General features: G+C 34.6%; 1 protein-coding gene across 1 annotated transcript; it reads left to right on the top strand.

Moving 5' to 3' along the window:
- The first annotated feature begins 359 nt into the window (after positions 1-359).
- Positions 360-2,422, top strand: LOC131599504 (homeobox-leucine zipper protein HAT22-like). Its single transcript, XM_058871832.1, has 3 exons — positions 360-683; positions 883-962; positions 1,916-2,422. Exons 1-3 carry the CDS (start codon positions 390-392, stop codon positions 2,169-2,171), a joined length of 630 nt encoding a protein of 209 aa, XP_058727815.1. The 5' UTR covers positions 360-389; the 3' UTR covers positions 2,172-2,422.
- The last annotated feature ends 11,996 nt before the right edge of the window (positions 2,423-14,418 follow it).

The raw sequence follows: 14,418 nt of genomic DNA, 5'->3' as shown, positions 1-14,418 counted from the left end.
GTCTCAAATGAAATAATAATAAAAAAGTCAAACATTTTATGCAATTAAGAAAGTTTTGGTTTCCTAAAAGGAGTCAGAATTCTAACGCATGCTTTTACTCCTTTTCCCCTCATTTTATTATTGCATTTATTGTACAAGTCATCATTAATAATATTATGAATATTATTATTATTTTTATTATTTTTTTAAATTATTTTAATTATTATCTCTACATGCACAACCTCTATTTTTCATGATAAATACAAGAAACCAATTACAAAAGATTGAAATTTATTCACAAAGAATAAGACCAAACCCAATATTTAAAACTCTCCACTTTCCTCTTTGACTATAATTCACAAAAACTTCAACCTTTTTTTTTCTTCCTCTCTTATTTTTCATTATCTACCATGAATGATGATGGTAATCACAAAACATCCACGTTGGATCTTAATCTTCAACTTGGATTAGGATTCCATGTGGAAAAAAATGTGAACAAATCATTGGTTAATTCAAAAAATGATTTGGCCTTTGAGTTGAGTTTGAAGAGAGGCTATGTTGAAGAACAAGTTGAAGAAGAAGATGAAGAAATTGCTATTAACACCTCCAATGACAGGAACGGGTGCAGTAAGAAATTGAGGCTTACAAAGGAGCAATCTACCATGCTTGAAGATGCTTTCAAGCTTCATAACACCATCAACACTGTAATATATTATTCTTTCAATTTTATTTTTCTTTAATTTTCAATTTTATAAAATAGATTTAATTTAATTTTTTGATTAATTGTTTATTATTTCAGTTTTTTTTATTGTATATTGATTTTTTATTGTCATTAGTTTTGTTTTCATATTTATTAGAAATTAAAGGATTCAATTTAATTTTTTGTTTCGGTTTCACATGCAGGCTCAGAAACGGGCACTTGCTGAGAAATTGAATTTAAAGCAAAGACAAGTTGAAGTTTGGTTTCAGAACAGAAGAGCAAGGTATTCAATTTTCAAACTTTTATATGAATTTTCATTTTTAGGTGTTCAATTTTGTTCTGATCTTAATCATTCAATAAAGCTTTTGCCAATGTGAATCAACATAATTTTTTTCCTTATCGTTAAAACGATAAATAATAATATCGTTATTAATAATTTTTGTCGCGATTGTTTTCGCGGCAATGAGTTTTTTTTTTAAATAATTATAAATTTTCCTTTTACTCAATAGTGTTTTATTATTCCTGATTCTGGTTTTTTGAATGATGTGTTTCATCATTTTTTCCTGACTGCCGCTGAATTCATAGACAAAATATTGTCTTTTCAAAAAAAAGTTTGTGTTGGTAAATTATCCAATTTATTATTTGTTGACTAAAATAAAATAAAAATACTACTTAGTTTGGCACACAGTATATATCATTTTCGAAATTACACAAAAATTTAAAAAATGTATTTAATTCTTTACAAAAAGAGGTTTTATGTTACTTTACAAAATCACATTTTATTAATGGCATATAAAAAAAACTTTAAGAAAGATATAATAAATAAAAATAATTTTTTCTTTAAAAAATAATCAAGGGGTATAATAGTAAAATCAATATTAATGGGTCATTGATATTTTGAAATAAAAAGATCACTTTCAATATTTTTTAAAATTTTTTAATTTTTTTTTTCAATTGTATAATGTAAATAATATTAGTGTACCACTTTCACTTTTAATTATTTTATATTTATAATAATTAAGATATGGTCAAAATAATAAGCAAAAGCAATACTTATTATGATATGAAATGAATTGTATAAAAAATCAATACAATTGACAATTTCAAATAAATCTTATAAAATAAGGAAAATAATTATCTTAAATTCCATTAATTAATTTTTTGATTAGATTGTCCACCACTAAAATATTTTAGACTAAACAACATAATATTTTTGTCTTGACTTTGACTTTTCAGGACTAAGCTAAAACAAACAGAAGTAAACTGCATATTCCTAAAGAAATGTCATGACAAACTAAGTGAAGAAAATCAAAAGCTGAAGAAGGAATTAGAAGAGTTACGTGCATTAAAAGTTGTTGCACCAAACACAACTCAATCATCCTCTAAAGCTGCAGATTGGAACATTTGTTCATCATGCAAGAAAATATGGAAGCCCAATGAAGAAGAAGATGTGGTTAGAAAGAGCAGCCATAGCACCATAGAGTTAGATTAGAGGCTATAATAATAATAATAATAATAAGATTTAATTTAATTAATTGATTAAGAATATTATTATTGTTATTATTATTGAAGTGTCATAATCAGTCCATGCATCAAATTATGTTGTATAGGACTGCGGTAGGGTGGATAAAGATATTAGATATCTTTATTAAATGGGATTTATCAGAGTTAATTGGTAACAATTTTCTTTGATTTGTTTTGTGGTTTTTGAATGTAAATGAATAAATGAATGAATAAAATGTGATGTTAGTGGAATGGTACGGTTTGAGTACGTGTTTAATGGTTTGTATGACTATTTCATTTTGTTTATTTCTTTAATGTGAAAATATAGTGAAGAATGAAATTGTTTTATATAGTAGTATTTGTCATCTATGATGTGTGGTATGAGTATTTGCGTTGAAATGTATGTAATAGGAAACATCGCTTTCATAATATGAAAAACAATTTGTATCTAAGAGCAAACACGTTGATAAAGAACGAGACACGAGAGTCCAATCTAATGCAAAGTCTTTTCTTTTTTAAAATTCAATTATTGAAGTTACTAAAGAAATGCGATTTCATTTTTAAGCAAATGAGGTAGATAGAGCTGCAACAACACCCAAGTACTTATAATAAATAAAAAAACATTACAAAATATTATGGACAAACTACTTGGTGTGAAAATAGAAAACAAACAAACTAAAAGGTAATAGGGAAATCCTGCAAATAACCAAATAAGCAAATTTAAATTCATAGTCAGACACTTGTGAACCTAGGGTTGTTAATTGGGTCGCTCCAGTCCAATCCCGTTCACTTCAGAGAGCTAAAACATATAAAGGAGTTGAAGTGAATCAGTTCGATTATTTTATAGACTATCAAAAATGATCTCAACCGAGTTTTTAATAGGCTTTGTGGTCTGATGGACCAGTCAGTCCCTTATTTAAATATTATAATTTTAAATTTATAAAAATGATGTAATGAATAAAAGCTACATAAGAGTAATCATATACTTAATTAAGTGATTTTAAAAATATTAATAAAATATTAACATCCATATATGTGAATACCACAAAAATATCTATGTAAAAATAGAGAGAAACGGAATATTATCTCAAATCCTTATCAAACTTTTCCTTCCTCTCACAATCATTTCTTTAATCACATCGTCTTGAAAAATTATCTTCTTCCTCTTTAAATTTTCTTTTTTCTCTAAAATTAACTAAAATTATTTTATAAATTGGTCGTCCCGACCTGACCCATGAAAAATACAAACCTGGTGGGCTGAGCCAAAAAGACAGGTTGTGTTTTTTAAAGTTTTTTGCAACCCGGCCCACGATAAAAATATTGGGCTCGTGGGTCGGGCCGATGGATGGGCCCATTTTCTACAGCTTTACATGCACCACATGTACAATTTAGCGAATCCGCATAAGAGCACAAAATTGCCAAAAAAAAAAAATGTGTGAATTGACTATCACCAAATATAATTTTTTTTAAATGACAAATGAACTCGATCGCCAACACGGGAAAAGATTCTATAAACAACAATTCACTAACGAGTAACAAGCAATCACAATCATTTCTAACCCAACATTATGAGACACTAAACCCCGCCAAACCTAGACATGGAAGAGACAACTAATCAAACCCAACAAAGAACTAGTCGCATCTAGTTGAATCAAAAAACTCAGGACTGCAAGAGCAATGAACCCATGCTTCACAAAGCTAACCATGTAATTTCTTACCATATCCAAATTCACAGTTTTGTAGCCATGTGCACCAACCCCAGAGCTACTTGATGACAGTCCATCACACTATATTCTTAGTAGTAAATTTTGTTATTTTTAAGCACTTTTATTATTAATATGTTTCTATATTGTGGATTTTTAATAAAGATTCTAAAGATTCGTGAAAAAGGTTAAACCGAATCGAAATCATCATAATCAAACAAATTTCATAGTATTTTACTATGAAAGTTACGATGACAAAGCAATTAGATGACTAACACACAAAGAATTGAAGGAAAATATAGAAAAATTGCTAAAGACAATCAAAAGTGGTACACATATACCTTACAACGATGTTATCCAACTAAATGGCCAGGGTGGCTCTTATAATAACACATTGACATGATTTAATTTTGTTAGAGAATTGCAAAATTGCCAAATATGAGTAATCGAACAATAATGGCGTGGTTATGTCTTACAGTAGTGCGATCTACTGTTTTTGAATTTTTCTCTATATATCATAAACATGTTTCATAAAATATGTTTTCTCTATAAAGTTTTTTCTCTAAAGCATATTTCTCTATAAATTGAAAGATGATGGACTTGGGAGAAAAGCCGATTCTTTTAGAAATGTCTTAGATTAAATTGTACATTATGGGAGAAGTTAAGGCGCATGGAGGCCCACAAACTGAAGGACTTGATAAGTACGGTGCATTGCTACATTAATTATGAAGAGAAGCTACTAGCTGATGGAGGTAGTTGAGCTATGGAGAGGACAACAGAATTTTAATTAGAATTAAGGTGGAGAGGTAGAATTAATGAGAGTTGAAGGGGTTAGTGGATTAATAAAAATAATAGGGTTTTATTTAAATAGAGAAGGAAACTAGATTTAGGAGATGTTTGGAAAGAAAAAGTTGTTAGTAGAGTCAGAGAGAACCCTAGTATATCAATAAGAAGGAGAAAAAGGAGAGATCTCATTGTTGTAACTTGAAGCTTACTGCGAATACGAGGCAAGGGGGAAATGTTCATACAATGGGTGTTTAATTATGAAGGATAGAGAGAATTCCTTGTCCACTTCCTTTTTCCCTTTCTATTTGTTTCCATTGATGAATTTTGAGATGGTTTGGGCAAAACCTCTCTTGATTGTTGTGTTATGATGTGAAATTCGTGCTCTAATAATAACTGATTTTTGTTCAAATTTGTATGAGTAATTTTGAGTTTGATGTTCATGCTGATATGTTTTGATTTGATGAGCTTGATGATGAATTTTTGGCTTAATTGATGAAATAAATTACTAATTTGTGTAGTATGATGTGTTAAATGTTATGTAATTGATGTATGAGGTTGAATGAGTAGGACTACCTCATAGTAACTTTCAAAGAGGATAAATGAGTAGTCGAGGTTGTGAATTTAATGTTTTACTTATTTTGTAATGTTATATGATGGTTAATAAAGATGAAATAACTTTTAATTGTTGTGATTGATTGAATTCATGAATACCTCATAAGGAGGGATGCTGATATTGATGGTGAGATGAGTATAGATGAGTAAATATATATATTTTTTAACTATTATGTTGAATTTATATTGAATGACTCATGAAGAGGAAAAGTGTTGAGTATTAATGTTGAGTTTTTGTTTCGAGAGGAACCAATGATGAGTATTAGAGTTGGAGGTTGAGACGAGTATTGCATTTATTTGTGTAGCCTTCATGCATCATATATATGTCAGAGTTTAGGTTATGATTATGGTCCTACGGTGATAGACCTGGTCTTGCGGTGATGGTCCTATGATGAACTTGGCCTTGCGATGATAGTCCTACGGTGATGGACTTGGCCTTTGCGATGATAGTCCTACGCTGGTGGACTTGACCTTGCCATGTTGGATGTTTTAGTAACATACCTCTGAATATATGAATTTCGGTACCATATACATTGGAGTAGATGAATGTATTATCAGCCCCTATTTGTTTTCTTGTGTTTTTCTTTATGCCTGTGATGTAGATACCCAGTTAGGTTCCGAAGTGCATTAGATGTTTCTTGTGTTCGGAAGATGGTGTAGTAGGCCTTCTTTGCTTACTGTTTTCTATGTTGTTTAGTTTCCACGAGTCTCTCTGATGGTGTAACACTTGGGTTGGGATTATTCTATGTTTTTCCACGAGTTATTGATGTTATTTGATTCATGATTTGAATAAAACTGATTTTATTTTATGAGAAAAAAGAAGATGTGTTTTAATTGTTTAATTTCACTGCTATCTTATTTCATGTCGAGAAAGATGTTTATGCTGATAAAATGTAGCACCCTTTTTGAGTAATTGTTTTCGCATATTTTATAAATTAAGCGCTTGGGGTTTAGGGTGTTACAATCAGCACCGACTTATATTAAGAATATAAGGTTTTCACAGTTTTACAAAAAGATAAGAGGGAAGGAGAAGCTAGATCCATGGAAATCAATGTGACTCCTTGAGGACACGATTATTCAACCATTCACCCAAAAATCACACCACTTCGGCTAGAAGAATAGAAGTGGCTAATCCGGGGAAGACTAAGAACAATTGCCATCAACCTTGAGGCAAACAAGTAGTGGCGTGGCCACCTGGTTATGATATATTTGTGTTCCATTTTTTGTAAATAAAAATGATAATGATGTATTATAATCATTCAAGTAAAGAAATGAGTTTTCACTAAAATAACAATGAGTTTGAGGTGCAGCTAGAAGGATTGAAGCCCCCATCACAAAGACTCAAGGGAGCGATCACAAACGCCACATGCGTATGACTAGAGCAACCAACCCCATAATGCTAAAATACAAATGTAAATACACCCACACATACAAACAATGAAAGCCTCGAAGATGGAAAATAACCATCTCACTCCCCTCTAAGTAGCTAGAGACTCTAGAGGCCGCGGTGGGTCCACTTATACGCCAATATTGAACCAGGTTTTCATTTGTGGGCATGGAAAGTGGTACCGTCCCTTGGAGGGGTACGCTCCCCGGAGATGTCTAATGAACTTAAAGCATAACACTCTAGATTTCATCCAAATACCAGTTTTGCTAAATGGTAAGGTCGTTAACCAATTTATCAAGATTTTCCATATCTTGATGTATGCAGTTAGGTAAGAAAACATCTCCCTGACCAGTAGAACTGAAGGATAGAGCAGTTAATATCTGATGAGCATGGTAAGCCATTTTGACCAACTCCCTTTGATGAACTTCTTTAAAGATCCATAATAAGTAAGAATAATTTTCATCAAATGTTGAAGAATGGAATTCTCTATCCATCCTTGGATCTGGACTAGCCAATAATCATGGTCTAGATGAACCCACATAGAGGACCACCTACCTAAAGGTCTAGGCTAAAGACATTTATGAAGAGTACTCTTAGCCAAACCTCTTTTATTTCAACAATGGAAGTTAGCCTTTCCTCCATTCCCTAACTAGGAGATGACAAATTTTCATCTACCACAACATGATTAGGGGAATCCCAAATCTCTTTTCTAGCACAAGGAGGAATAGTTTGCACAATCTTTCCTAGAACCAAGCCAGAAGGTGTTTCGACAGGCGTTCCTGAGGTAGAAACTCCTTTAGCATAAGGCGTATTTGTAATTTCAACTAAAAGGACAATGAATCAAATTTCCTTCCTTAATCTTCACAGGGCGTCTTCACACTTTATGGTATCTACACTGACTAGGAAGACATTAGAAGAATTTCAAGGGAAAGAAGTAAAGGGGAAAAAATTGCCAGAGCCACTTACCAAATATTTTCTTCCTTTCCCCCTTGGATTTAGCATCCACATGCCCACAGGATTATATGCACCTTTTCAACCTGGTTTTGGATGTCATGTTGGTCGAAACAACTCCTCATACATAACCAAGTTCTAGATATAAGACCACCAAATGAGTTTTCAAGTATAACTCCTCCAGGGACAAGTCTTTCTCCCGATACCGATACATTACAGCTCTTGTTAAGAAGTGACTGAGTCCAAAACTTACGAAAGGTGTCTGAACATGTATATGAAGCACTATGCTCCTGACGTCAGACCTTTGCATGAGCTTCCTCGTTAAGAGGAGTGATCAAGAAGAAGAGATCCTTAAAAAATTTCATGCTGTCAGAGTAAGCCTCAAAGTACTTGACATTTTGTCTCAGACAAAGCAGACCATAACCATTTGTAGACTTAGCACTACTTTGTATCTTGAAGAGGAGGAAAAACAACGTCACAACCTGCATGTTCCCCCTATATTCATATCAATGCTGAAATACTTTGACAAATTCCCAACTCTCAAGATGGAATTATGAGGGGGTAAATAGCATATGGTTCAGGGCACCAACTTCAAAATCGTTAAAAGGGAGACGATAACCGATGAGAGAGATTATGAATTCATGGAATGGAATATTAGACCCACCATATTGACTAAATATCCTATGATTCTCATTGGGGAAACACACCTCAATATTTTGTTGGACCAACGTCAATTACCGCTTTAGTGAAAGCGCCACCATGAGAGAAGACCAAAGCAATCGCCAATATCTCTTAACTCACCTAATATCTTGAAATATATTTGCTGGCCTTCTTGGTCAAAATTTATGTAATAATCATGATAAAGTATGTTAAGAAACTAATGCAGGTGTGACGCAGATAGGAAACAAACTCAAGCGTTCATTATCCAAAAAATCCTGAAAAAGGATAGGACAAGGGCGAAAGCATAAAGCTCAAATATTAAAACTCAAGAGCATAGCAAAAAATCATATATGAAAAGATGAAACCGACGAGAGAAGTCTCTTGAGCTTGAACCAACGTTTGTACAAGAATATTTCCAAAGAGAAATCAAAGGAAGAAAAACACTTTCCTTCGCAAAGTCAATAACAATAAAAAAAGGAAACAAAGATGCTTTGAAATCCTTATATACTCCCATAGAATGTTGAGGATCTTTCAATCATTTCACACTACAAACAATGAATATTTAACCAAAATGATTCGAAAGATACTCAAGCACCATAATGAAAGGATGAACATTATTACTGACTAGAGTAGGGATATGTGTCATTCGCTCTCAACATCACCACGCTCTTCGTGAGGAAAGTATTTAATGCACTTATTCCTAAGGATGACGATGCCCAACATCTATCTCTCCATGGCCGAACAAGAACACTCATCACAAACCCTCGCCTTGTAGAGAAAAAACAAGGGCTTCATGGGATTGTTATGGGCTGCTGATCGGTAAAATAGCAAGTGTATTATTTTGCCTTTTGTAATACTAAGGGAAAATGCCCCGAATGTCGAATCCCAAGGACTGCTTGACGAATAAGAGTTTTATCAATATTTCAATTAAACAAAAGTTCAAAAGGGGTATTGGTTGGTTTTGAATAAAAACAATTATAGTAAATAGTTAAAGTACAAATGAATTAGACAGGTATGAGTAGGATGTTAGGGATGGTGAATGATTTGCTTATGCAACAAATATAACTATATCTTGCAACAATGGTTTGCTCAATTGACTATCAGTTCTTAAGGTTTATTATTCCCAAGTCCTCAGGTAATAATTCTTTAATCCCTCAACCTAATCCTATGTCCATAGAAAATTACGGTTGATATTAATCTTTCCAATACCAAGAATATTCTGATTATTGAAGGGTATTCCTAGTCCTAGGTAATATTTACTAGAATATATTCTCAGACAGATCATGAACAACAGCTTGTTCGGCTTAATTGTATCACACAAAATCAATTTCCGTTTGTCCGACAGAAAAAGTAATAAAGCAGTAAGAGAACAAATCAATGTAGAACAAACCAAATTATCTTTGCAAAAATATAAATTTATTCATTACAGATCAAAATCAGGGTCATCCCCTAGCATTGGGGGGTTTAGCTACTCATAACAATAACAAAAAACATAGTTTTGATTGTAGACATTACAGATCAATGAAGGAATCAGATCTTCAATGGAAAAAGCTCATGGAATTCTTCACTCCTTGCATCAACCTTGAATTCTCTAGCCTCTCTAATGTATTTTTGCACCCAAAACTATCCAACCCTTGTCCAAACGCACTTTCCTTCTTCTATTTCGGAGTTTCTGGGCTTGCAGACAGAAAGGCCTAAAATATTTAGAGGGGACGCGTGTGGACACGCGTGTGGGCTCATGAGACGCGTCCAGGGACGCGTGTGAGCAGAGGGTTGTATTTTCCTTGCTTTTCCTCTACCAAGGACGCGTGTGAAAATGCGTATGGACTCGGGAGACGCGTCCTGGGACGCGTGTGGGCAGGAGGTGCACTTTTCGCTTTGCTGAACACGTTTGGGCACGCGTGTGGGATGAGAAACGCGTCTTGGGACGCGTGTGACCAGAGAAGTGCATTTTGGCTTTTAGAAACGCGTCTGGGGACACGTGTGACCAGCAGATGTGCTTTTCTTCAGTTTTTCGCCTTTTCGCACTGATTTCTCTCATTTCCTTCATCTGAGCCAACAAACACTTAAACACAAAACCAAAGTACAAAATGAAGAAAAATGAAATAAAACATAAAATATAATACTTCAAAAGTAACTAAAAACAACTATAAAAATATGTGTGAAAACCACTGATCAAACTCCCCCAAACTTAAATCGTTGCTTGACCTCAAGCGACAATTACAAGAGTTAATGACCTTCAAAGCACACTGGTGTTCATACGTGAGATATCCGTATGTATTGATCAAGAAACAGTATGTCCGACATTCACATGACGCGACGAGTTTCTGCTACAACATTAAACCTTAAGCTCCCCTTTCGGATACCTCTCCAACTATGCTTTGCACTTAAGTCTCTTTCCGATTTTCCTCCTCTTTCATTCGGACAATCACATTAAGGCACTGCATTTCTTATAATAATCATCACATGCATGAGATGAATCAAGGCTTTTTATTTTCTTTTTTTGGCACCAAACAAGCAGCATTTACTACTTTTTAATTACTGATGAAATTTTCAAACTTTGTAGTTATATATTCTCCTTTTGGACGACGTTTAGGGGTCAATCTCCTTTGGGCTAAATAACCGGGTGAGGGTTACCCAACTTAGCGAGTTGATTGCCTTTTAACGCCTTTTCATCATTTGGTGCCAACTTTATATATTTTTTTCTCAACCAGTCATCATGCACGTGAATCTGAATTATGCTAGACCGTGTCAATAAACTACTCGAGGAGTACTTCTCAAGAGACAAGTACTATGGTGAAAATCTACACGTTAGACTCGTATTTCTTTTAGGGAACCAAGGGTGTTTAAACAAAACTCTTCTTGTCACATTATTCCAAACTTCCTGTCCTCAAACAATCCTCCCTTCATCTCTATATACTATTCCCGATCGCTCTTTAAGATCAAAACTCTTCAAAAAATAAAAATTTCGGTCAAAATTTGGGACAAACATGATTTTGTAGGTCTTACACATATTATAGCAGTAATATAAATTAAAATGCAAAGAGTAAAACCTCCCCCAAACTTGAACGAAACATTGGCCTCAAGTTTTAGAACAAACCCGAGAAAGGCGACTCATAAAGGGTAATGCACTCCATAGCTTCCGCTTGAGATGTCCCTTTTATTTCCCGAAAGACAAACAAAAACAAACAAAGAAAATGAAAACTTAGTTAATAAATGTGTGGGTTGCCTCCCACGAAGTGCTTCGTTTAACGCCGCATGGCTCGATGGTCCATTACCCTTTATTATGAAGGGTATTTTCTTTTCCAAACCTGGTTTCTTTTCACCTCCGCAACCAAGAACTCATGAAGATGAAAAGCATGGACAACTTTTCTCTTCAACTCACTTTCCACATTCTTCTTCTTACCTTGCTCTTTCTCTTCCACTTTCTTCTTGACTTCCTTAGCCTTCTTAGGACTTTTGATAGCTACATAAGTTGGTTCCACCCTAGAGGCTATGCTTGAAACTTTTTCTTGGAGATGTTTAGGCCTTTTGTCTTTTTCTTCACTTTCTGTCATACCAATAGAAATTTGATCATTTACAACCGCTCTATGTTTCTTAACTCCTAACATCTTCAAGGTTACTTCTTCATCAAATGATTTCAGCATTAGTGTCCCTTTTTCAATGTCGAAATTGCAGCGGCATGTCGACAAAAATGGTCTCCCAAGAAGGATATGAGTTTCTTCATCTTCCGGAATGTCCATGATGTGGAAGTCAACAGGGAATACAAACTTATCAACCTCCACTAGTACATCTTCAGCTACCCCATATGATTTCTTAATGGTGTGATAAGCGAACCTTAACTTTGTCTTACTTTCACTAATCCTTCCCAATTCAAGCTTTTTGAAAATTGATAATGGCATTAAACTCACACTAGAACCAGAATCGATGAGTACCTTTTTAAATATTATATTCTTGATAGTTCACAGTATCGCCACCGCTCCAGGGTCTTTCCTCTTGATTGGGATCTTTCTTGCTGACGAGACTATACCACACTTCTCAGTTTCAGTTTTTGGTTCTCATCCCATTGATCTCTTTTTCGCCACCACCTCCTTCATAAATTTCTTATACAAGGGCATGTGCTCAAATGCTTCGAAGAAGAGTAGATTTACCTCTAAATTTTTGAACAACGCAGTAAACTTCTCAAAGTCTTTCTCTTTTGAATCCTTCTTTGTCACTCTGGAAGGGAAAGGTAGTTTGATCACCAGTTCAACATCTTTCTTATTTTTTTTCTTCAAATGGTTTAACTAGTGGTACCACAACTTCTGGCTCTTTCGGATTCTCTCTTATTTCCAAATCCACCTCTATTACCATGGGGTCATCTATTTCCTCTTTCTTTTTTTCGATTCTAACACTTTTTTACTCCTTGTTGTAACAACATTAATCTTCTCTTGGTCTTTCGGATTTTTCACAGTTGAGCTCGGAAAGGTACCTTGTGCCTGTAGAGTGAGATGCCGTGCTATTTAACCCACTTGAACTTCCAGATTTTTGATTGAAGTTGTGGTGTTCCTGTGGTTTTTTCTTGTCTCTTCTTGAAACTGAGAGCATTGTCTAGCCAATCTCTCGATAGCTACCTCCCACTCCGCCTTCTAAGGGCCTTGTTGTTGTTGATCTTTCCACGAGAAATTTGGATAATTCTTCCGCCCAAGATTATAGGTGTTAGAATATGGATTGTTTTGCCTCAAGAATTTTATTTCTTCAATCTGTTTTGGAGTAGCAACACAGCATACAGTTTGGTGAGGACCATGGCAAATTTCACAACTTACAGGTTAAACTTGTTGAACTTGAGCCACCTGTTGTGTACCTATGTTCATAGATTTCAGTTCCTTTTCAACTTCTGCAGCTATAGCATCTTCAACCCGAATTTTTGAAGTTTCCAGCTTAAGATCAATGATTCCTTCCGGTTTGCTAGCACACCTGTCATACAGCTCCAAATGCTCATTTGCAGCTATTGCTTCAATGATTTTTATGATGCCGGAGGCTATTGTGAAATTTGTTGACCCTCCAGCTGCTGTATCAATCAACTGCTTCGTTTTCATTCTGAGCCCATTGACAAATACTTGCATCTGTTCAGTCTTGTCCATATTATGAGTGGGACATGCTACTAGAATTCTTTTGAATCTTTTGTAGGCATCTCCTAAGGGCTCACCCTCTTTCTGCTTGAAGTTTAAGATGTCATACCTCTTCCTTATAAATACAAATGCGGGAAAATACTCATTCAAGAACGCTTTTTCCATCTCTTCCCATGATGTAATGCTGCCCGCTGGAAGAGAATAGAACCACTCTTCTACTTCTTCGGCCAAGGTGAATGGGAACATTCTCAGCTTCTTTGCCTCTTTTGTATGACCTTCAATTTTTAAAGTTGTACTCATGGTCAGAAACCTCTGCAGGTGTTTGTTTGCATCTTCATTAACCTTTTCGGTGAAAGGTTTTCTTTCAAGCTGATTTATCGTGCTCAGATGCAATTGAAAGTTGGCAGCATTCACCGGTTGGTTGACAATAGTTAGTCTACCCCCGACGTGTTTGTAGCACCATAGTCTCCAAGAAGTCTCTCTGGTGGTGGTACCTCGCCCATGATCTCTTCTTCACTTTCGGTGTCTGAACCAGAATGAACTGTAACCACTTCTTCCTTGGATTCCAGTTTAGCTTGACGAGCTTGTCTGCGCCTTGCGTGCAAAGTCCTTTCAATTTCTGCGTCAAAGATAAATTCAGCTGAGGCCTTACCTCGCATAAACAGATTAAACAATTATCAGAATGAGGAACAAAAGTAAAAATGTGCTGAAAATAAAATTTTAGTCGCGGAGCAACAAATTTCTAATTGAAATAAATCTAAAAACTCAATAATCTTCGGCAGTCCCCGGTAACGGCGCCAAAAACTTGATCGGTAAAATAGCCAAGTCTACTATTTTTCCTTTTGTAATACTAAGGGCAAATGCCCCAAATGTCGAATCTCAAGGACTGCTTGACAAATAAGAGTTTTATCAATATTTCAATTAAACAAAAGTTCAAAAGGGGTTTTTGGTTGGTTTTGAATAAAAACAATTACAGTAAATAATTAAAGTACGGATGAATTAGACATATATGAGTAGGATGCTAGG

The sequence above is a fragment of the Vicia villosa genome, linkage group LG4, assembly GCF_029867415.1.
Source record: "Vicia villosa cultivar HV-30 ecotype Madison, WI linkage group LG4, Vvil1.0, whole genome shotgun sequence".
Lineage (NCBI taxonomy): Eukaryota > Viridiplantae > Streptophyta > Magnoliopsida > Fabales > Fabaceae > Vicia > Vicia villosa.
Note: the sequence above shows the minus strand (reverse complement) of the source record. Positions and strands in the feature narration are given on the sequence as shown.

Excerpts from the sequence above, each read along its gene's own strand:
- LOC131599504 (XM_058871832.1), top strand. The coding sequence starts at position 390 with ATGAATGATGATGGTAATCACAAAACATCCACGTTGGATCTTAATCTT. Across the intron at positions 684-882 it reads TTCATAACACCATCAACACT|GCTCAGAAACGGGCACTTGC; the intron begins GTAATATATTAT and ends TTTCACATGCAG. Across the intron at positions 963-1,915 it reads TTTCAGAACAGAAGAGCAAG|GACTAAGCTAAAACAAACAG; the intron begins GTATTCAATTTT and ends TTGACTTTTCAG.